The 24,549-nt window shown below is 34.1% G+C and overlaps 4 protein-coding genes across 4 annotated transcripts; all 4 read left to right on the top strand.

Moving 5' to 3' along the window:
- Positions 1 to 473: 473 nt before the first annotated feature.
- On the top strand, positions 474 to 1,647 carry LOC133324925 (annexin B10-like). Its single transcript, XM_061533748.1, has 4 exons — positions 474 to 501; positions 567 to 1,275; positions 1,337 to 1,518; positions 1,591 to 1,647. Exons 1-4 carry the CDS (start codon positions 490 to 492, stop codon positions 1,645 to 1,647), a joined length of 960 nt encoding a protein of 319 aa, XP_061389732.1. The 5' UTR covers positions 474 to 489.
- A 1,617-nt stretch (positions 1,648 to 3,264) lies between these two features.
- LOC133324924 (annexin B10-like) lies at positions 3,265 to 5,336 on the top strand. The gene is made up of 4 exons (XM_061533747.1): positions 3,265 to 3,328; positions 3,395 to 4,103; positions 5,026 to 5,207; positions 5,268 to 5,336. The coding sequence occupies exons 1-4, from the start codon at positions 3,317 to 3,319 to the stop codon at positions 5,322 to 5,324; spliced, it is 960 nt and encodes a 319-aa protein (XP_061389731.1). The 5' UTR covers positions 3,265 to 3,316; the 3' UTR covers positions 5,325 to 5,336.
- Positions 5,337 to 6,566: 1,230 nt separating this feature from the next.
- LOC133324921 (annexin B10-like) lies at positions 6,567 to 8,784 on the top strand. The gene is made up of 4 exons (XM_061533745.1): positions 6,567 to 6,601; positions 6,668 to 7,376; positions 8,481 to 8,662; positions 8,728 to 8,784. The coding sequence occupies exons 1-4, from the start codon at positions 6,590 to 6,592 to the stop codon at positions 8,782 to 8,784; spliced, it is 960 nt and encodes a 319-aa protein (XP_061389729.1). The 5' UTR covers positions 6,567 to 6,589.
- A 1,840-nt stretch (positions 8,785 to 10,624) lies between these two features.
- Positions 10,625 to 21,602, top strand: LOC133324920 (very-long-chain 3-oxoacyl-CoA reductase). Its single transcript, XM_061533744.1, has 5 exons — positions 10,625 to 10,847; positions 11,112 to 11,158; positions 20,701 to 20,776; positions 20,846 to 21,186; positions 21,258 to 21,602. Exons 1-5 carry the CDS (start codon positions 10,685 to 10,687, stop codon positions 21,600 to 21,602), a joined length of 972 nt encoding a protein of 323 aa, XP_061389728.1. The 5' UTR covers positions 10,625 to 10,684.
- The last annotated feature ends 2,947 nt before the right edge of the window (positions 21,603 to 24,549 follow it).

Raw genomic sequence — 24,549 nt, 5'->3', positions numbered from 1 at the left:
TCCGACCTTTGCATATACAAGCTACACATTTTAAAACATTTCAAATTAAAAAAAATATTTTGCAAATTGCTTCTGCATTCAACAGAATACATTTTCAAAATGTAACGGCTTATGTGATGCCAGTTCCTCTATAAAAATTCCGTCAGTATGGTACCTTTACACATTCCAAACGAAGAGGTAGAACAAAACAAATTTCTGGAAAAAAAATATTAATTAATTTCGCTCTTGGTAAACACGATCGTGCTCTTTTATTTAGTAGTTGAATTGTTGACAAACAACCTACAGGTGTTTCGGAGTAGTAGACGAGAAGCGTAGCAAGTATAAACAACAACGCAACATACACGTATACAACCCAATAGAATTTATGGTGCGACGTATAAGTCGACAAGCAAACAAAAAAGAAAGTATAATTGTTTATAGTTAGAGTACGTAGTAAGACGTCACTCAAGGGTAATTAATTAAAATTATTAACCAGAAATACTCTGAATCATGGATTACACAGTAAGTTTTAATATTAAATACAGGAAATGAAGATCATCTTATGTTTTGTACTGTATTCCCATTAGCCAATACCTTCTGTGGTCCCAGCCAATCCCTTTGATGCTGTAGCCGATGCTGCCGCTTTACGTAGTGCCATGAAAGGTTTTGGCACCGATGAGCAGGCCATCATCGATATTCTCACCGCCCGGTCGAATGCCCAACGCCAGTTGATTAAAGAGCAGTTTTTACATGAATTTGGTCGTGATTTGATTGAAGATTTAAAAAGTGAATTGGGTGGTAAATTTGAAGATGTCATTGTGGGTCTTATGATGCCTCCAGTTGAATATTTATGCAAACAATTACATAAAGCTATGGAAGGTATGGGTACCGATGAAAGTACCTTGGTGGAAATTCTATGCACCAAATCCAATGAAGAAATGTCGGAAATTGTAAAATGTTACGAAGATATGTATGATCGTCCGCTGGCCGAACATTTGTGTAGTGAAACAGATGGACATTTTCGTCGTTTATTGACATTAATTATTACCGGGGTGAGAGACCCAGTGGGTAAAGTAGATCCTGAAAAAGCCAAGGAACAAGCTGAGCAGTTGTATAATGCTGGTGAGGCTAAATTGGGTACTGATGAAGAGGTGTTCAATCGTATTTTAGCTCACGGTAGCTTTACCCAGCTGCGTTTGGTTTTCGACGAATACAAGGAATTGTCGGGTCAGACATTGGAACAGGCTATTAAACATGAAATGAGTGGGGATTTGCATAAGGCAATGATGGCCATAGGTGAGTCAAAAAATAGGCACAATGTATAAAGAAGTAGTTTTCATGGTTTTCTAAATTACAGTTGAATGTGTGCAATCTCCGGCGGCCTTCTTTGCCAATCGCCTGTTCAAAGCCATGGATGGTATGGGCACCGACGATACCACATTGATACGCATTATTGTTTCACGTTCGGAAATTGATTTGGGTAATATTAAAGAAGAATTTGAACGTATTTACAATCGCACTCTGGTTAGTGCTGTTAAGGTAAACTTAGATGTTATTTTTTTACTTTACTTTGTTTGATTCTAATTTAAAATTTTATTACTTTCTTTGTAGTCGGAAACATCGGGTAATTACAAACGTGCTCTGTGTGCCTTAATTGGTGGTGCATAAATATATTGAAATACTGTCTAATTAAAACGAAGCTCTTTGGCCAACAATTTCTCTTTTATACTACTGGCCCTAATGTAGATAAAATCTTACGTATTTTCCCTTTTTTCAAAGCAGCAGCTATATTTGTATACAAGTATTGTCTATTCTCTATGTTATATTGTCTATTCTCTTGTTATATTTTATGCTAATTGGAACACAATATTAATGTAGTGCCTCGTACAAAATTTATATCAAATAAAAATATATATTTTTTATTTATTTTGTTTTCGTTCTCGTACTTTAGAATTGGTAAAAGAGCTTTTTATTCTGGATTGTTGGTAATACAAAAATACGTCCCCAAACATTTACCTTTTAATTTGTCAACATAAAATAAAAATTGGGTCAAATTGATTATTGATTGGTAATCAACTGCTATGATTATTTGTTCCAGAACTGCAAGAATCTATTAATGTTTACATTTTTTCGATATTATAAGGGAAAATTTACGTCATAGTTAAATTTGTTAATTCTTGTAGTACAATTGCCTAATCTAAATCCGGAATTTCATATTTTATGTTGACTCACAATTTCCAAGGTGGTTGCTATCAAAAGTCAGCCAGCGCTTCAAGTCCTTGCGTGTGTCGTTCGGGTGTTTTATCAGGTAACACGACGGTTTTGTCTGGTCTAACCTTACATTTTTTGTTGTTGGAGTTTTTTTTTTATTTGGAAGTTACCCAAATTGATGTTAAGGAAACTAGGGAAGGGAAAGCCATTTAAATGGACACTACCTTATTGATATCGAATGAAACGTTACCAACATTTTAATGTTTATGCTATATGAGAGATAATGAGAATATAATATCGGGGGTCATGTCAAAACATGGGCATAAAGTTATGTTTTTCAAGGTTTCTGAATTTCAAATTATAGCCCGTTAGTTTGAAAACTCGTTACATTTAGGGGCTATATTAAAACGTGGATTGATATTTACCATTTTAAACACCTAGATCCTAGATGTAGTAACAATGTATGTGCAACACTTCAAAATTCTATCTTAAATATAGCATGCTCTATCGTGATTTCAACAGATAAACAAGAAGACGTAGCTAAAATGACATAGAATTTTATTTTGATGAAGAATATTTATATTTTATAGTGTATCCGACAAATATTTCAAAGTATTGCAAATGAAATGTCCCTTTCATCGAGAAGACATAGAGTTGCGGGTGAATATTCAATTCAGAATATTGGGAAAACCAAAATTTCATTCAATGATACAAAAAAAATATTTTCAAAATGTAACGGCTGATGTGATGCCAGTTCCTCTATAAAAATTCCGTCAGTATGGTACCTTCACACATTCCAAACGAAAATGGCGAACAAAACAAATGTCTGGAAGAAAAATTATTAATTAATTCCGCTCTTGTTAATCGCGCTCATACTCTTTTAGTTAGTAGTTGAATTGTTGACAAACAACATACAGGCGTTTCGGAAGTAGTAGCCGAGAGGTGTAGCAAGCATAAACAACAACGCAACACACACGTATACAATCCAACAGAATTTAAGGGGCGACGTATAAGTCGGTCGACAAACCAACAAAAAAGAAAGTACAATTATTTATAGTTACAGTAAAGAGTACTACGTCACTCAAGCGTATTTAATAAAAACTATTAAGAAAAAATACTCTGAATCATGGATTACACAGTAAGTTTTAATATTAAATATAGAAAATGGAGATTATCTCATGTTTTGTATTTTATTCCCATTTAGCCAATTCCTTCTGTGTTCCCAGCCAATCCCTTTGATGCCGAAGCCGATGCTGCTGCATTACGTAGTGCCATGAAAGGTTTTGGCACCGATGAACAGGCCATCATTGACATTCTCACAGCCAGGTCGAATGCCCAACGCCAGCTGATAAAAGAACAATTTTTACGTGAATATGGTCGTGATTTGATTGAAGATTTAAAAAGTGAATTGGGTGGTAAATTTGAAGATGTCATTGTGGGCCTTATGATGCCCCCCGTGGAATATTTATGCAAACAATTACATAAAGCTATGGAAGGTATGGGTACCGATGAAAGTACATTGGTGGAAATTCTATGCACCAAATCCAATGAAGAAATGGCGGAAATTGTTAAATGTTACGAAGATATGTATGATCGTCCGCTGGCAGAACATTTGTGTAGTGAAACAGATGGACATTTTCGTCGTTTATTGACATTGATTATTACCGGGGTGAGAGATCCAGTGGGTACAGTGGATCCTGAAAAGGCCAAGGAGCAGGCTGAACAGTTGTATAATGCTGGTGAAGCTAAATTGGGTACCGATGAAGAGGTGTTTAATCGCATTTTAGCTCATGGTAGCTTTGCCCAACTGCGTTTGGTTTTCGATGAATACAAAGAATTGTCGGGTCAGACATTGGAACAGGCTATTAAACATGAAATGAGTGGTGAGATGCATGAAGCTATGATGGCTATTGGTAAGTATTTTTTTATACATGTTGATGATTGAAATATTAGCATTAATAATACAGTATATAATTCTAGGGTTTTCAATACAAATGTCCTAGCGTTGCCATCTAGATCGAGGGTTATAATAATCGAAAGTGGTCACAGTATTTAAAACATATGACTAGTATTCATAGTTCTCTGACTTCGTTTTTTATTCTATATCATCTCAGACATATTCGGCGAAATTTTTTATTTCCTTACGACAACATTTGGTTTTGAAAGATTCGTCGGAGACCCTACAAAGTAAAATCTTGATAAGAGTAAGAATCTTGAAAAGAATAAAGGATAGAACTATAAAATTTTAAACATACATTACCACTATACCAAGGAAGTTTTGTATTGATAATTGGATATATCCGTCTACATTTAGTTATATCTAAAATATAACAATACCCCTGATATTTTAGTTATGTGGCAAATATTTCTTCTAAAATTATAATTACCGGCTAAAGATTGCTATGCAGAAAATATTCATTTTTTAATGAATATTTAGTAAGTAGATGACAGTAATTTGACTTTTCGGGTCCACAATTTGTTACTCTGTAGAGAATGCTAGAGTAATTCATAGATGAGAATAATACTCCTGCGTATAAAATGTTCGCGAACGGTTTAGGTAGAATATATGTACGATAAGTAGAATATGTACATTTTGGGAATTTTCCTGCAGAAAATTATACTAAAAAGCCGACGTTTAGATTTTCCAAAGGACATAGAAAATATATCGATAAATTTAATTTCGAATTTTATATATTTGTTCTCAAATCGATCACCAGAATCTGATAAACACATTTTTTTTTAATTTTATAAAAGTTTAATGGCAAAGTGTAGTATTAAAATACCATAGTTTTTCTATTTTCGAATTTCATAATTATTTATTGTTTTTTTTTTCAGTTGAATGTGTTCAATCACCAGCTGCCTTCTTTGCTAATCGCCTGTACAACGCCATGTCCGGTGCTGGAACTGAAGACACAACTCTAATACGTATTATTATTTCGCGATCTGAAATAGATTTGAATAATATTAAAGATGAATTTGAGCGGATCTATAATCGCACTTTAGTTAGTGCCATTAAGGTAATTGTTGTGTGGAATATTAAAAACTGCATTGTAATTTATTTTCCTTCTTATTTTCAGTCCGAAACTTCTGGTGATTATAAACGGGCCTTGTGCGCCTTAATAGGTGATGCCTAAATATATATGTTTAAATAAATTACTACTGGTAAACGTGTCTCATTGGCCTTTAATGTGGAAATTGAATTTTTAATTGTTGTTGGTAGCAGCTGTAATTGTTAAAAAAATGAATGCGTCCTTAAAAAGAGATTAATTTTATATGAATGTGTGTTACGCAAATAAAAATAAATTATTAAATTTTAGATGATTTTCTATTATTTGATATAAAGGATTATGTACGCGATTTCAGGATTCATCTGGTAAGTGGAATTGGAAAAGGCTGGAAATTGTTTTTGAAGGTTGAAAAAAACAATTACGGACCTATATTAAATATTTTTTCCAATGAAGTTTTGTCCCAACTTAGAATCTGGCATGGCAAATCGGTTGTAAAACACCATAGAGCATAAACGTACCCATAAAAGGAGATATTAAGAATTTCAAGGTCTCTGAATGTCAAATTATATCCCCTTCGGTAGAAACCCCGATATATTTGGGGCTATATCAAAAAGGTTATTAATATGTCTCATTTTCAATACTAAACATCATAGAAGTAGTGGCAATGTATGTGTAACACTTCAATGTTCTATTTTAAATATCGCATGCTCTATCGCAGATAAAGAATAATTTTATATCTGAATTTCTGCCTGTAAAGGCGATTATCATCGTATAATTCAGTTTTTTCTCTTTTGAGTCGAGCATAGAAAAGGCAACCTAGTTCAAGAATATTTATACTTAAACTATATAGGGTATACAAATAATTCAAATTGTTGCAAATGAAATGCCCCATTTTCCAGGAGACACAAAATTGCTGATAAATATTCAATTCAGAATATTGTCGAAACTGAATTCACAATCGATGATAAAAAATATTGCAAAGTGTTTCACGATTCAACATAATGCATTGACAAAAAATTAACGGCTGTTGTGATGTCAGCTCCTCTATAACAATTCCGTCGATATGGTACTTTTACACATTCCAAACGAAGAGTAGAACAAAACAAATTTCTGGAAAAAAATATTAATTAATTCAACTCTCTCGTGCTTTATTCGTTAGTTGTATTGTTGACATACCAACATACAGGCGTTTCGGAAGTAGTAGCCGAGAGGTGTAGCAAGCATAAACAACAACGCGACACACACGTATCCAACCCAAAAGAATTTAAGGGGCGACGTATAAGTCAGTCGACAAGCAAACAAAAACAGAAAGTACAATTATTTATACATACATAGCACTACGTCATTCAAGCGTAATTTATTAAAACAATTACGAAGAAATACTCTGAATCATGGATTACACAGTGAGTTTAAATATCAAAATACACGAAATAGATATTTTCTTATGTTTTGTATTTTTTCCCTTTTAGCCAATTCCTTCTGTGGTCCCAGCCAATCCTTTTGATGTCGAAGCCGATGCTGCCGCATTACGTAGTGCCATGAAAGGGCTTGGTACCGATGAAGAGGCCATCATTGATATTCTCACCGCCCGGTCGAATGCCCAACGCCAACTGATAAAAGAACAATTTTTACGTGAATATGGTCGTGATTTGATTGAAGATTTAAAAAGTGAATTGGGTGGTAAATTTGAAGATGTCATTGTGGGCCTTATGATGCCTCCGGTTGAGTACTTATGCAAACAATTACATAAAGCTATGGAAGGTATGGGTACCGATGAAAGTACCTTAGTGGAAATTCTATGCACCAAATCCAATGAAGAAATGGCGGAAATTGTTAAATGTTACGAAGACATGTATGACCGTCCGCTGGCTGAACATTTGTGTAGTGAAACAGATGGACATTTTCGTCGTTTATTGACATTGATTATTACCGGTGTGAGAGATCCAGTGGGTACAGTGGATCCTGAAAGGGCCAAGGAAGAAGCTGAACAGTTGTATAATGCTGGTGAATCTAAATTGGGTACCGATGAAGAAGTGTTCAATCGTATTTTAGCTCACGGTAGCTTTGCCCAACTGCGTTCTGTTTTCGAGGAATATAAAGAATTATCGGGCCAGACACTGGAACAGGCTATTAAACATGAAATGAGTGGTGAAATGCATGAAGCTATGATGGCTATTGGTAAGCATTTTTTTTATCATGTTGATGATTGAACTATTAGGATTCATAACACAGTATACAATTCTAGGGTTTTCCAAATAAATGTCCTAGCTTTACCATTTAGGTTGAGGGTTATATTAATCGAAAGTGGTCATGGTTTTTATAACAATTGACTAGTATTGATAGTTTTCAGACTTTTTTTATTCTATTTATCATATCAGACATATTCGGAAGTATTTTTTATTTCCTTACGACAATATTTGGGTAATATTCTTGATAAGAATAACATGTTCGTAATATTTAGGAATAGATCTATCCCAAATATTACATTTTATTCATATCAGAATTTGGAATAATTGTTATATTCCAAGGATGTTTTGTATTGAAAATGGTATGTATCGATGATCAATTAGTTATAGCTCTAATATAAGAATACCCCAATTTTTTGGTTATTTGGCAAATATTTCTTCCAAATATCATGAAAACCGGCGAAAGATAGCTATGCAGAAAATATTTTTTTAATATAGTCCATATTTTTTGTATTGAAAATGGTATATATCGATGCACAATTAGTTATAGCTCTAATGTTATATTACCAATTTTTTGATTATTTGGCAAATATTTCTTCCAAATATCATGAATAGGGGCGAAAGATAGCTATGCAGAAAATATTTTTTTTAATATAGTCCATATTTTATACAGGGTATCGCAATATTTAAGTAATTAGATTGCACTAATTTTATTTTTCGGGTCCTTGGAGAATAAAAACAATAACAAAACGCAGTTCCGGCACTTATTTTGGCACTTTGCAGGGAATATTCGAGTACTTCATAGATGATAATATTGTTCCTGCGTCCATGTTTTGGCATAGCCGCTAGAAATGTTCATTTGGGGTACTTTCCTACAGTGAATTATAGAATCTCCCCAAAAGGACATAGAAAATATATTTGAGAATTTAATTTCGTTTTTATATATTTGTCCTCAAATCGATCATCAGAATCTGAAAAAAAAAACATTTATTTTTTAATAGCATAAACCTTTAATGGTCCTATTAAGCTAAATGTGGTATTAAAATGCCTCTCTGGTTCCGAATTTCATAAATAGTCATTCTGTTTTTTTTTTCAGTTGAATGTGTTCAATCGCCAGCTGCCTTCTTTGCCAATCGCCTGTACAACGCCATGTCCGGTGCTGGAACTGAAGACACAACTCTAATACGTATTATTATTTCGCGATCTGAAATAGATTTGAATAATATTAAAGATGAATTTGAGCGGATCTATAATCGCACTTTAGTTAGTGCCATTAAGGTAATTATGAAGTGGGATATTAAAAAAATACATTGTAAATAATTGAAATTTATTCCTTTTTTCAGTCCGAAGTATCTGGTGATTATAAACGAGCCTTGTGCGCCTTAATAGGTGATGCCTAAATAAATATGTTGAAATAAGTTATTACTGGCGAAAAAGCATCTCATTGGCCTTTTATGTAGAAATTCAATTTCTAATTGTTGCCTGCAGCAGCTTGTAGTTGTTTTAATAGAAATTATTAATACGTCCTCGAATAGAGATTTACTTTGCTTGTATATGTGTTATGCAAATAAAAAAAAAATAAATTAGTAAATAAGTTTACCTATTTTATTTTAAAGGGATATGTGTTCCATATTTTATTCAGATATGGGAATTGTTCCACTTTGATATGATGGATACGTTTTCGTACTTGTGACACCTATAGTCTCTATACACGGAATGATTTATAAATGTGAATGGAAGCCAAATGAAACCTGAATTGATATATTTTTATTGTTAACGACGTTTGACCATCCAGGATCCCTGGATGCGATTGGAATATGCTATTTGGAAAACGACGTTAAGTTCGGACATACCAAAAAGTGTATACCCTCTATATTGAGATTGACATTTAAAATACCTAAATCAAAGATGGGGACATTGTAAATTTAGGTTTTGAAGAAATCAAAGTACCAAAATACAGACGCGTAGGTTGGAAAATTGGGTTAGGACCTTGAAAATACAGAAAATGTCGCGTCTTATATACCCATCAAGTGACGGCAAGAGTCATTCTCAAACTTTAAACCCATTTTTCTCAAAGCAATGTTTTTACGAATGGCGGGCACTATAACTCAAAAAATAATAATCCAATCGGTTCCAAATTTTGACACGTTTCTCTGGGAATGTATAGCTATCGTATGAACTAGGATAAAGGCAATCGGCGAAGAACTTCCTTATCTTTTAACTTAGTTTGTGGTAAAAAATAGGCTAAAATGCATTTCATTTTTTAATTTTTGAGCGAAGTCATACGAGAGCCAGATATGTACTCTTTCTAACACCCCTTGGAATTTCCGGATTCCGATGTGAGGAGTTATCATGCCCGCAATCAAAAATAAAATCACTCATCATCCATCAGAAAGATTCGGTTACACTCTCAACAAAAATGAAAAAATATTCGGTGCTTCAAGTATCGGCCTAAAAGTATGCTTTAATATTTATCGAATAAACTACCATACCAACAACCCCTAACGACATGCCACTCTGTGCTTAATACCAAATCGGACGTTAAAAAAATCAAAACAAGGAAAACAAATATCCACCCCACATACTTACATAAAAATAGGGGGTTAAATACATACACATATATAGTGATATCAATGTGTGAGCGCATAACGGTATTGCTGGGGGAGAACTCTTGAGAGGCAAATTGTAATGCGCACACCCTTTTTTCTATTTTGAAAATGAGAAGAACAAGAGGAAAACATTTGCACACACAGCAAAAACTACAATGAGACGAAGAGAATGGAGGAACGAACATGCCGAAATTATGCCGGTTGAGAATTTTATACTCAGGCACGGCCATGTGAGAATGTATATGGGAGCACGGCACAGCAACATCGTTCACACATTAAGGGGGAGAGTACACACTGATTGTTTGCCTCCTTATCAACCGCCATATACCCAAACAACCAACCGACCCACCACATGCATATTTGGCGTATGAGTTCTGAATATTGAATAGAAATAAAAAACTACTCAAATAAAATAAGAAATTCCGAGTTGTTTATTTCAATTGAAAGTCAGACCTACACATAGAACAACGTGCAATTGTGGAACATCACTCGTCACTTGAACGCTCATTCACTCACGGAAATCGATGAACACAGAAAATTTAATTTTTTTCAAGTGACATTAGTTAGTTAATAGCAGCGGCACAAACTAAAACATACATAAAGAAAACTAAAATTGAATAAAATAACGCACGGAAGAATTAAATAAATCGACAAAATTCAATCGACCAAAAAAGTTGCCAATAAACTCATTATGGACTTCGATACGAAGTGTATGCGTATTGTCGGCACGGCTGCCGTATCCATTGTTGGATATCAACTTGTTACAAAATTCCTGCCATGGCTGTATATTAATATAATTGCACCGAAATTTCTTGGACCTAAGGTCGATGTACGGCGTATGGGATCATGGGCTGGTAAGCGATTTGGTTTTACAAGACATATTTTTTACGGAGGAAGATAACACAAACATAACTCACCTTTAGTTGTATCGAAATTGCATTTTTATCAGTAGTTCGACAAACATATGTACATACATACATATCTTTCGACAAAATTATTATTTTTTGATAAGATTAAGGTGATTATGTTTGTTGTTAGACTCCACAAATGGAATTCATAGTGACCAGGAAAAAATAAATTGTTGTAATTAAATTTTATTTTCTCCATTTGTTTTATAGTGGTTACCGGTGCCACCGATGGTATTGGCAAAGCCTATGCAAAAGCGGTAAGTGATTGAATGAAAATGGCGAAAATTGTGCTATTAGTGATTCATTTCACGTTCAATGTTTGATGGTGACAACAGACTTTGTGATATGAAGAAAACTAGAATAGAAGTGGTCAACCCATTACCCTAAAAAATGCAGAACCTACATTATAATATAAAATCGGAATACTCCAATAGGAAGAAAATTTCGAAAATTTAAAACAAAAATTATGCGGAAACCCAGAAGAAGGCTTCAGGATTGGCATGTTAAGTTGGCTTTTTTATTGTAAAAGAATAAAGGAGAATGGTCACATAGACCTTTGGGCTTACCGATCGATAACACAAATTGTCATCCTATAATATCAGACAAAATGTATCGTTATGAACTCGGCGGCATATTTAATGGGAGCATTTATAAAAAATAAACCCTTAGGAATAATTATTTTCCAATGCAGGGAATGGCAAAATACTGAATTTGCTGCCCGGACCGTTTATACGCCCTTTGGAAGTTTTGTAACTCCTCGTCAATTTGTGCAAGCTCATAAGGTTCAGTCATACCATTTGGAACACCTTTGTCATACCATTTGGAACACCTGTGCCCCAAAATCATATATTCTGCATATATCTGTATATCTGCATATATCCATTCGTCTGTTGAAATCACGATAGAGCTTGCAATATTTAAGTTTGAGCTTTAAAATTTTGCATATACATTTCTACTACTCCTATAGGATGTTTTGAATTGAAAATGGTATAGCTCCCATATAACGGTACACCGAAATTCGATATTTTATGGAGCTTTGACTCATTTTAGCTTTGACTCAAATTAGCTGTAATTTGGTATTTATACCCTTCACCAAACTGTGGTACAGGGTATTATGTCTTTGTGCGTATGTTTGTAACAGGCAAAAGCAAACGAGATAGACACATGGTTCCTTTTGAGAATATCCATAGAATCACTTTTTAAGTCGATTTATGCATGTCCATCCATCCGTCCGTCTGTCTGTCCATGTTAAATTGCAAACAAAGTACAGGTCGCATTTTTGATTCGAATTGGATGACATTTGGCACATTTATTTAGCCCAAGGACGAACCCTATTGCAATTGGGAAAAATCAGTTCAGATTTAGATATAGCCCCCATATATATTTTCGTCCGTTAATGTAAATGGTGCACCAAAGTACCTATATATCTTTCGATTTGCACGAAATTGGCCATAGCGTAATAAATTAGATATAGCTCCTATATATATTTTTTCGTCTGATTTTAGGTAAATAGTGCACGAAAGTCCCTATATATACTTCGATTTGAACGAAATTTGGCATAGCTTACTGAATTAAGTCTTGAACATTTTGAATTAATTTGTTTAAAAATCGGTTCGAATTTAATTATAGCTCCCATATATATTTTCGTCCGATTTTATGTAAATAGTGCATTCCCTATATATCCATCGATTTGCACGAAATTTGGTATAGCGTACTGAATTGAGTCTAGAATGATATGTGGTAAGTTTCGGAAAAATCGGTTCAGAATTCGATATAACTTCCACCTATACATATATAACCATTTTACATAAATGGTGCACCAAACTCCTGATGTTTGTCCTAATAACACGAAATTTTGCACAACATATCAAATTGTGACTAGAATGACGTTATTGTGATTTGTTGATATTGTTGCATATGTATTTCGAACGGGTGTCTGATTGAATTTAAATTTTTAACAGTGCGGCGTAGCGAATAGCCTGTATCAATTTTGCTAAAAATCGTTTTCCATAAATTTGTCCCATGGTACGCAGACGACTCTAAATCTGCTCGAATGAAATTAAATTTATCATAAGTTGCAGCAAGACATGAGTATGTTCCTTCGAGGGAACATTGGCATGCAATTGTAAGGATACATATGTACAATATACCCAAAATGGTGAAGGGTATCATATAGTCGGTGCAATCCGACTTTATTTTTCAAAAAGATAAGCTTAATTTTTTTATATTTAGGATTATCATTGGTTAGAGTATTTTTCGAGAGTTATCGTGCGCACTAGCCGGCCAAACAGACAGACGGACATTTGTAAATCGACCCGGTCTGCTACCATTTCGGACCTTTAATAAGCATTTTCTATAATTGCGTCTTTTACTCAGGGTTCTATTTGGAACCCATTATATGGGGCTTTGTCATATGGGGCTTTGTATATTGATAATTTTCTGCGAAGACAATTTTTTACCCAGCATGAACCAGGGATACCTAAAATTGTACTGGATCCTTATAGAACAATTTTTTATAATACAATTTATACCCTCTAAGAACCTCGAATGCGAAATATTAGCCCCTGTTATCCACAACAAAACAGGAGAGAAAATTCAAACAAAATTGGACTGGGTCCTTATAGAACACTTTCTTCGAAGACAATTTGTACCCTCTAAATACTCGGAATGCGAAATTTTAGCACAACGAAACAGGAGTGAAAATTCGAACAAAATCGGATGGAAAATTTGGCATCAACCTAATATATTCGGGATTACAACATATACATTGGTGAAACTAAATATGGGACTTAAAATTATATCCTCAGCCTATGTCTTATAAAATTGAATTTATCCTGGCATCTGGTTATTTTCAGAGTCCAGAGAAAAAAATTTACTATTATATATATATATAATAATAAAATATAATCAGGAACAGATTTCAAATTTTATTACATTTTGGATTTTTCAAAATTGTGGCAATTTGAGGTGAAATTTTCACACAGCACATCCTCCTTGGCACCCATGTTCACGTATTTTGATCATAACTGGAACCTCATGAAACTTTTCAAAGCGATCAGTGTGGTAATGGGTTACTATCTCAATCTGGGTTAATGCGTAAGCACCCGTAAACATTTAAGTGTAACTCCCACATCCGAGTACATACAACAATATAATTGGTATCAATTTAAAGGTCAACCACTCCTCTTGGATATACTATCATCTTCTCAGGTCGTTGTCCTTCGCCATAGAATACAAATTTTGTGATTTTTCACACAAAAGTCAGGGTCCATTGGACCCGCTAAACATTGATCGATCTTTATCAAAACAGGCATGCTTATTATCATGTTTACAAATTATAATGGACAGACTGGCGGACGGACACACATGTGTAGATCAACTCAGCTAGTCGAGATATGATGATCGGTATAATTAAAGGTGGGTCTAGGACCAATATTTCGCGGCGTTACAAACTCTTGGGGCTGCACAAAGCTATAATACCCTGACAACATAGTTGTGTAGGGTATAAAAACTCCTTAAAGGATTTAAAAAACTTATATGATAGATAATAGGTATAAATGGATAGGTGTATGATTTTCTATATAATAACCCCAATAAATAAAAATTCTCTAAGGTGTAATTTTGAGAGTGATTTTTCTAAAATCCTACACAGCCCTTTTCATTATTTAAAATAACACCTTGTTCATTTTTAAAAAATTCTAAACAATTAAAACAAAATTCTCCAAATTCCCTTGACCCATAATACTCTTCTTCTTTCATTCGTTTAATTAACACAATTCTTGGTTAACATTTATAACAAAATTATTTATTCAAAAAAGAAATACAAAATGTAATAAATTAAAATAAAGAATTTAACAAAAAAATGGTGCGTACCTGTTGGTGTTATTGGCTATTCCGCTAACTCATCATTATTTTCAACACGTACACTGAGCTGGGGTACGACGAACATTGTCGGTCTGCATGTACGTACACACCGCACATGGCACCACCATATTCAAATATCGATATCAGAAAAAATAAACCATTGAAACCCTTTGACTACAAAATTCATAGTTCAATTGGCTTTTGCACAATCCAAAAGCTGGCATTTTGGCTCAGGGAATTTATAATTAAAAATTTTCGAATCGTTTAAAACAAAATAACGCTTGGAACGGAAATTATGAATACGTTGACGTTTACGTCAATTGCATTGACCTATGGTTGCATGTCTTCGAAGAGGGAAATGCTAAATTTGAATCGAAATTTTATTTAAATTGTCAATAATCGGTGTGTGTATGAGATGTAAAACAAGCATTGCTCCCAAATTGCTCAATCATTACTTTCGTCAATTTACCAGATGCGATAATTTGGAATGCATTCACGAATTTTATAGTTTTGTTTTGAAATTAGTATACTATACATTACATTTTGTTTTTATATAAAGAGAGCATATTGCAGATTTAGATATAGCTCCCATATATATTTTCGTCCGATTTAGTTTAAATGGTGCACCAAAGTACCTTTCTATCCTTCGATTTGCACGAAATTTGGGATAGCGTACTGAATTAATTCTAGAACGATGTGTGTTAAACTTTGTGAAAGTCGGTTCAGATTTAGATATAGCTCCCCTATATATTTTCGCCCGATTTCATGTCAATGATTTACCAAAGTCCCTATATATCCTTCGATTTGCACGAAATTTGGCATAGCGTACTGAATTAAGTCTAAAATGATGCGTGGTAAGTTGTGGAAAAATCGGTTCAGATTTCGATATAGCTTCCACATATACATATATATTCGTCCGATTTTACTTAAATGGTGCACCAAACTCCTAATGTTGGTCCGATTAACACGAAATTTTGCACAACGTATCAAGTTGAGACTTGAATGGCGTTATTGCCTTTTGTTGAAATTTGTGCAGCGTACCGAATAGCGTGTATCAATTTGGCCATATATCGTTTTCCATAAATTTGCCCCATGGTACGCAGACGACTCTAAATCTGCCCGAATGAAATTAAATTTAAATTGTAAGTATACATATGTAAAACATACCCAAAGTGGTAGAGGGTATCCCAGTCCGACTTTACTACTTTCCTTACTGGTTTCTATAGAAAAAAATCAGCGCGACAGGACAGGTTTTTTTCTATAGAAAACAATTCAAGACAACAGGATTGATGTTTTTTTCTATAGAAAAATGTTCAGGAAAGAGACTGGTAGTATTTTTCTCTAGAAAAAGTTTAAGTCAAAAGAAGAGATGTTTTTTATGGTTTTTTATATAAAAAAATCAAAACAACAGGACTGATGTTTTTTTTCTATTGCAACAATTTCAGGACAACAGGACTGATGGACATTTCTAATGATAATAGGGCTGATGTTTTTTCTACAGAAACAATTTCAGGACAACGGGACTGAATATTTTTCTATAGAAAAATTCAGAATAACTGGATTGATGTTTTTTCCGTAGAAAAAGTTTTATGGTTTTTTTCTATAGAAAAAATTTTAATACTAGAGGACTGAAAAATTTTCAGGACAATGGTCAGGTCGTTTTTTCTTTTGAAACATTTCCAGTACAACAGGACTAATGATTTTTATTATAGAAAAATGCAGGAAAACGAGGCTGATGGTTACTTTCTATAGAAGCAATTTCAGTAATGATTTTTATTATAGAAAAAATGCAGGAAAACGAGGCTGATGGTTACTTTCTATAGAAGCAATTTCAGTACAACCAGAGTGAAGTTTTTTATTTAAAAAAAATCATGTTTTCTACAGAATATATTTCAGGATCACAGGACTGATGGTTTCTTCTAAAGCCTGTATGTTAAAGGTCCTGTCCGATTTTCCAGTCAGAGTTTGTATTTTTAGAGTTGTGGGCAGCAATTTACCATGATATATATGGCATATAAAGGTTTCGCAAAAAATGTCTATATTGGTCCAAAGTCACCATCTTAAATTGACGTAACGTTTCGGTATATTTAAGGACCTGACGCTATTTCCCTAACTGATTCTTTATTTGATCTCCCATTGGTCTTCTATAATGAAGACCCTTTGGTATTCCGAATTATGATCCTCTGGTCGTTTATAATGGAGACCCAATTGGCTTTTATAATGGAGACCCATTGACTTCTATAATGACCCTATGGTCTTCTGTAATAAATACCCTTTGATCTCCAATAATGAAGACTCAGTTTTTAGTTTTTTAAAAAGAACCCCCAATAAGATTTTTTCATGAAGAACCTAAGATCTTCCACAATAAAGGCCCTGTGATTCTCTATGAAGTCCCTATGAATATTACAACAATTAAGAGCCTATTTTTCTTCAGATTTTTTGTCGACCTAACCTATATCACGGAAACCAACCAAATGTTTAGTTTGCAAAACTAAATCTATCTATTTACAGAACATTTGAATAAAACACAATAGGTGTTAGCACATCTAACTGATTTATAAAATAAACATTTACATCGATTAGTTGTACAAATATCGGCTGTGATTTCAAGTGCAGCTGTTGCATCATCGCATTACACTTCAAATCCAGATGCATTGAAAATTTTGTGTCAATTCATGAAAATCCAACGAAGAGTCATTGTCAAGTACTGCCCATCTAGAAAAAAATCTGAAAATTATTAATGATTTATTTACAGGGTTATAGACATCATTAGTTTTTTTCTCTCTCCTTATTTGTTTAACAAAATTAAACAAAAAAAAAAATGTTAAATAATTTTTGCATTATTATGATTTGCCACATGTGTTTATTTTTCAATTAAATGGAAAAAAATCAATAGAGATTTTGACCCAATACTTCATACATTAGATGAGTTTTCGATATTTTAGTTTGTTAGTGGAATATGGAGGGCAATGAATTGCAAAGGTGATGCAATTAAGACAGCAATAAATATTAAACAGAATTCACATTTTTTTGTCGTTTTTGGGAGAAATCGGAACAAAACTAAGGACGCTTTTAGACTATGCCTCCTAAATCGAGATAGAGTTAAAGTACATTTACATATACGATTTTAAATCGGCTTGATTAACGAAATCCAGAAATACACCCTAAAGGGCTAAGCAGAATGCTCGCGTTGAGTCATCCGTTGCGTTATGTGTTATCGAAAATACAACAACCACAAGGAAACGATAACACAAACGCTCGAAGTTGATGTGCGCTGCTCAAACGCTCAACGCGAGCATTCTGCTTAGCCCTTAATTGTTTACACATACTTTAATCATAATCTAAGTGTCTATCAGCTGATGTTTGTTAGTATACATACAAAATTATTAATTTGCACCAAAAAATATTTGCAATTAAAAAATTAAAAAAAAATTTCAACAATGGAAATGCCTTGGTTAGCGATTGAAAAAAAAATCTATTAATAATTTTTGTTTTTGCAAAATAGCGAGGCTGAATCCCAGTTTGTTGTTTTTATGAAGTCAGGCGCCAACGGAACGAACTTCTCATTGAGGTCGGATCGCTGGTAACATAAGAACATCGAATTTTCGTTTTCTTGGGGTTCAGAAATACAGTTTTAGGACAAAAATTTTAAAATGTTTCAGAAGGAGTGTCTACTAAGGAAGTTTACTGTAGCTGTAGCCTTGCAATGAATCAAGATAATCTGCAACAATACTTAGTCCTTACACTTTGAACCCTATAACTCATGCAGAATTTATTGCGACCCAATCCAAAATCAATGTTCCCCACGTTAAAAGATAAGACTCAACAAACTAAAGATATTCTTACTACTCCTATCATGATTGGTATTGAAGAAGTCATTTATACCGGTACCGCACCATGTCTTGTTTTCAATTCGATATAACGAATAACCTTTACTGAAGTCACCATTGTTGTCGGGCGCCACTTTGCTACCATTTTTGCCAGCAAGGAAAGTAGTAAAGTCGGACTGGGCTGACTATATGATACCCTTCACCACTTTGGATATATTATGCATATCACTCATTTGCTGCAAGAGTTGCATAACTCAAAAAATGTGATCTTCGAGTTAATGATGCACGATTGTTCGCAATAATAGACCTCATGTTGTGTAAAAAATTCATATGAATATCTCTTACACACTCTAATTGAGAAGCTGTAGAAGTTCCTCTGTCCCATTCCCTCAAGGAATATTCCCTCGAAGGAACATACTCATGTTTTTCTGCAACCTATAATAAATTTAATTTCATTCGGGCAGATTTAGAGTCGTCTGCGTACCATGGGACAAATTTATGGACAACGATTTATAGCAAAATTGATACACGCTATTCGCTACGCCACACTGTAAAAAATTTAATTTCAATTAGACACCCGTTCGAAATACATATGGAAGCTATAGCTGCATCTGCATATCAACAAAACGCAATAACGTCATTCAAGTCTCAATTTGATACGTTGTGCAAAATTTCGTGTTTATCTGACAAACATTAGGAGTTTGGTGCACCATTTATGTAATGTATCGAAATCTGATATAGCATCAATCTAGACTCAATTCAGTACGCTATGCCAAATTTCGTGCAAATCGAAGGACGAAAATATATAGGAGCTATATCTAAATCCGAACCGATTTTCGCGAAACTTAGCGCACATCGTTCTAGACTTAATTCAGTACGCTATGCCAAATTTCGTGCAAATCGAAGGATATAAAGGGATTTTGGTGCACTATTTACCTAAAATCGGACGAAAATATATATGGGAGCTATATCTAAATCCGAACCGATTTTCCCCAATTGCAATAGGGTTCGTCATTGGGTCAAATAAATCATCTGTGCCAATTTTCATCCAATTCGAATCAAATATCCGACCTGTACTTTGTTTACAATTTAACATGGACAGACGGACGGACATGCATAAATCGACTTAAAAAGTGATTCTATGATTATTCTCAAAAGGCCCATGGGTCTATCTCGTTTTCTTGTGCCTTTACAAACATATGCACAAAGCCATAAACCCTGTACCACAGTGTTGTGAAGGGTATAAAGTGTGAAATTTGTGATCTCATTGAAAGTCACAGACTCTGAAATTGATGTTCTGCTGACCTGTATATAGGTTTTGAAGAGGTATTCATTGTGATCAGCGGTTGCAGTTTGATGGAAGGTACGACCACTTGATGGAAGGTATTTGACCCCTTAGTAGACGCTGCTCTCCACCCAACAATTGCCTAGGAAAGGTTGCAGGGAAAAAGATATTACATTTTTCGTCTGCCTTGACAGAAATCTCGATATGAATCGAATTTTTCTAATCTAAATTTTCCGTGTGCATTGTTGGAGATTGTTTGTTTGATACTTCGCTAAGTTTGTATCTATAGTTATCTTCGTTACTCTATTGGTTACTTGGGGTTCTTAACTATTCAGCGAAATCGACTGTCGTTGAAATTGGGAATTTCGGAGATTTTTGCTTTGCAATTTTTTCCACGACATACTCTTTGAGGTTCTAGATGGTGTCATTACTCAAGTGATATCTTAATGGATCATGGAAAGTAGCGCCCAATATTTATCAGTTGCATAGGTTCCTGGTGTCCTTCCCATTAACTGTTACTTCCTAATAATGGGGTGACCAAGTCCCCTTTATGCGTTCTTCTGATTTTCTGTCAAGATTCCAACTATATTCAAATGGAGCCTGTTACCTGGGAGCCAATCATTGGTTGACAACAGATATGGATGGCAGTTGAATACGACAAATAAGAACCAAAAATCAAATGATATAGGTAGTTGTGGATGTATTGGTTCTCAATAACTAGAATCTATGTATATTTTCCAAATATAAATAGAGCGTATAGAATTTAAATCGTTTTTCGTAATTTTTTAAATAATTTTTATATTTCTTTCTTAAATTTCAGTTGGCCAAAAAGGGTCTTAATATTGTGCTAATCAGTCGTACTCCCAGCAAATTAGAAGCTGTTGCCAAGGAGATCGGTAAGTATAACAAACGAATATTTTACAAACAATTATAACCTCAAATATTTATTATCCTCTTCCTCCTAGCTGAAGCATACAGTGTTGAAACCAAAATTATCGATGTCAATTTCACTTCGGGTCCAGAAATTTATGAAAAAATCAAGACAAATATTCAAGGGCTTGATATTGGTGTCTTAGTGAATAATGTCGGCATGAGCTATGATCATCCCGAATTCTTTGTTGAACTTAGTCAAAAGAATCCCAAATTTTTGTTGGACATCATTGCCGCCAATGTACATTCGGTAACACATATGACCGCTTTGATTTTACCCGCCATGGTGGAAAAGAAAAAGGGTGTCATTATCAATATATCATCAACGGCTGGTGTTATACCAAATCCATTGCTCACGGTTTATAGTGCCACAAAGGTAATTAGGAAGAATTTTTTTATTTGAAAAATTTCCCCTCATTCCAATCTAATAATTTTTATTTTTTACAGGCCTTTGTCGATAAATTCAGTGCCGACTTACAAACAGAATACCGTACACGTGGCATTGTTGTACAAAGTATTCAACCAGGCTTCGTGGCCACAAATATGACAAAAATTAGGAAAACTTCAGCATTTGCTCCCTCAGCCGATACTTATGTTAAATCCGCCTTGAACACATTGGGTATTGCCGAACGCACAGCCGGCTATCTGCCACACACTCTATTGCAAAATGCAATCAATGGCATTGGCTATATAACCTGTGAACAATTCGCTAGTCAAATAGTTTTTAAGAATCTGCTACAAACCCGTCAACGTGCCCTACGCAACATTGCCAAGAAAGCGAAGGAACAATAGAAATAGCGCTTGTAAACAACTGGGTTAATATTTTTAATTTATTTCACTTGAATCTTTGATGAATCGCATAACCTCACTTTTGACGTTATGCGCAAAATGATGTAACCACATAAACTAAGATTATTTAAGGTGTCGTATGCATTTGTACTGTATTTGTTTTTCCAAAAAAGTGTCATATAGAATTATAAATTAGATAAATTGTTCAGTTTTAGTACAAATTATCGGAAATAAAGTAAAATATAAACGTATGTGTTGCCATATATGAACATATGATTTTATGAGGGGGTTTATCCGCAATTTATCGGAAGGTATATAGATAGATTATTATTACATTTAAAATATAATATATAGATCATCGAGAGTAGAATGCCAACGATAAATGGAATCGATGAAACAAAAATTAGCATTCCCAAATTTATCAGTTAAATTTCATGCCTTTTAAGATACGATATCCCAAAGTCTTATTCGACAATGTGACCGTCGTCGCTGTTATAGTTTGATGTTGCTAAACCGAATAATTGGTGTCGATGTCAAACAATTCTGATATGGACATCGTTAAAATCTTTCTAACCACCATTAACATTGTTCCATTCATAATATGATCCCTTATTAAATAGAGTTTTACCTCGATGTGCTTCTCACGTTTTCTTTCTAAATACCAATACATCAGTTATTATCTTCGTATACATTTATTTTTTATTTTTCATCTATTTCCATGAGATCTTGTATAATTCCCCTTATCCACACAGCTTCTCTTATAGTCATACTAAGAGCCACATATTCCGCCTCAGATGATGAAGTTGCTACAGTCTGTTGTTTCCTTCTACACCAAGATACCGTACATCCATACATGTTACGTGCACCTCTGTTTGGACGGCGGACAGATGCATAATGACTCCGACTAACTGAGCCGTCTTTTTCTCCAGGGTGTAGTCCCAACCCTTCTGTCCTAAATGAGGCACGCAACAAGTTTTTTTTTCCTCTAGCAAACATTCAAAAACACTTACAACCAAATACTTCACTGCATTATGGAAACCAACACCTGATGGCCAATATTCTGCCCACCCAACCTTGATCACAATCTTCCTTGTCTTTCCTTATGTGATCCCACAACCCGCCCACATCACATCACTTACCTCGTCTTCAATCCTCCATTTTTAAATTACTAACACCTCATCATTTCGATCAAAAATCCTTATATTTAAATCATATTCACTAATACTAATTATACTAATTTTAACACAAAAGAAATTTAAATAAAAAATACGTTTAACAAAAAAAAAAGGTCTAACATGGGTTGAACAAAATAAATAAAATCTTTTACATAAAAAAATCAATTAAGAATACACGGAGTTTTTCTTTCATATATCAAATTCAAAGGCGAATCGCCAGTAAAAAAATTCAAAACGATAGGTCTTGTGACCAATACATCAATATATGTTTGGTTTTTGGGTAAATTATATCACAATCATAGGTGATCATTCAAAGTAGCATGAGAATAAATTCCTAAATAGATTGCCTATGTTATGTTTCGATCAGAAATCCTCCTATCCTCTAAAGAGCTCTTTTGGGGAATAATTGGGGGTTAATAACTTGTCAACGTTAAACTGGAAATCTATTTTTTTTGGAAGTTATAAAAAAAAATGATAATTCAAGGATCCCAAAACACAAACATTTGCAAACAAAAGAAAATAGATTATAATAACATAAAAACTTAAAAATAATAATTAGATCAGTTAATAATAATAAATAATAATAAATACTAATAAATAGAAATTATCAATTATATATGTGTCAAATTCAGTTTTTTTTTTTTTTTTTTTTTTTGGATTTTTGATATTTTTAGGTCTTTTTATAATGACCACAATTTTTGGGATCTTTAGTCATCAAGGAATGGTTCGCTGGGATCTTTCTTCTTATTTATTTTTTTTTTGGGACACAAATAACAAAAGGCTGTAGTCTGAGCTTACTGTTCCCATACGATATTTATTGTCCACAGCAAAATTTTTTTTTTGCGTTCATGGACGGACTTAGGGTTTTTCGAGAAGGGCCCCGCAACAAAACTCCACCACTGACTAAGCATGAAGACAGTGGTGGTGTGCGTGGGACTGTATGACTTATTGGTTGGTGTGTTTATATCCCAACGTGGGGAACTCTCACACCCTGAGATTGAGTTTCATGCTCTACGGACTGAGCCGGGCATTCAGATTAGGGAAGTATTTATTTTCAATAGTGTCATTAGGTTTTGGTACTTTATGTGATTTTGTTTTGTTTTCAGGTCCCGATGACGTGATGTTTAATCTTCATAGAGCCGGACTTAGGATTGTCACCAACGGGTAAAAGTGCTGGTGAGTGGATATACTATAGTGTAGATGTATAATCACGTAGGTATATAATTGAGTAGAGGTATTATTAAGTGGGGGGTATAATTAAGTGGATGTAAAATTACGGGGGGGTATAATTAGGCAGATGTATAATTAAGGACACTACGGACAGATATTTCAGGTACTTGATATATCACAGAGTTAAGATCATTATATTGCACTATAAAGATAAACTTAATATTATTAGGACATCACAAACATTAATGTTAAACCCTAATAGTATCACAGTTAAATCTTTATATTGCACTTATGACTTTATATCCTTCACGTGATATATTCCGATCGGAGATCCCTGTAAATTCTCTAATTCGTACATATTGTCCCCCACGGGTCCCACAATTCGGCATTTTACGAACTTTTTGCAAAATTTCGAATTCAGGTTTTTCGAAAAGTCAGAATGAACAATATTCCGACGATATACTTCTTGACCAGGTCTAAATTTCACCACTCTTGCCCTTCGATTATACCTTTCTGAACTTCTCAGGTATGCTTTATGCAAATTTTCTTTTATTTTATTTCTTATTAGTTCCAATTTCTCAGGACTCTGCAACTCCTTCACTTCG

Source organism: Musca vetustissima, unplaced genomic scaffold (assembly GCF_032173495.1).
Source record: "Musca vetustissima isolate MV318-11 ecotype Yass unplaced genomic scaffold, APGP_CSIRO_Mvet_v1 utg14306, whole genome shotgun sequence".
Classification (NCBI taxonomy): Eukaryota; Metazoa; Arthropoda; class Insecta; order Diptera; family Muscidae; genus Musca; species Musca vetustissima.
Note: the sequence above shows the minus strand (reverse complement) of the source record. Positions and strands in the feature narration are given on the sequence as shown.

Coding starts and splice junctions, on each gene's coding strand:
- LOC133324925 (XM_061533748.1), top strand. Junction 1,276..1,336: donor TAAGGCAATGATGGCCATAG/GTGAGTCAAAAA, acceptor TCTAAATTACAG/TTGAATGTGTGCAATCTCCG. Junction 1,519..1,590: donor CTCTGGTTAGTGCTGTTAAG/GTAAACTTAGAT, acceptor CTTTCTTTGTAG/TCGGAAACATCGGGTAATTA.
- LOC133324924 (XM_061533747.1), top strand. Junction 4,104..5,025: donor TGAAGCTATGATGGCTATTG/GTAAGTATTTTT, acceptor TTTTTTTTTCAG/TTGAATGTGTTCAATCACCA. Junction 5,208..5,267: donor CTTTAGTTAGTGCCATTAAG/GTAATTGTTGTG, acceptor TCTTATTTTCAG/TCCGAAACTTCTGGTGATTA.
- LOC133324921 (XM_061533745.1), top strand. Junction 7,377..8,480: donor TGAAGCTATGATGGCTATTG/GTAAGCATTTTT, acceptor TTTTTTTTTCAG/TTGAATGTGTTCAATCGCCA. Junction 8,663..8,727: donor CTTTAGTTAGTGCCATTAAG/GTAATTATGAAG, acceptor TCCTTTTTTCAG/TCCGAAGTATCTGGTGATTA.
- LOC133324920 (XM_061533744.1), top strand. CDS start 10,685: ATGGACTTCGATACGAAGTGTATGCGTATTGTCGGCACGGCTGCCGTA. Junction 11,159..20,700: donor GCAAAGCCTATGCAAAAGCG/GTAAGTGATTGA, acceptor CTTAAATTTCAG/TTGGCCAAAAAGGGTCTTAA. Junction 21,187..21,257: donor CGGTTTATAGTGCCACAAAG/GTAATTAGGAAG, acceptor TATTTTTTACAG/GCCTTTGTCGATAAATTCAG.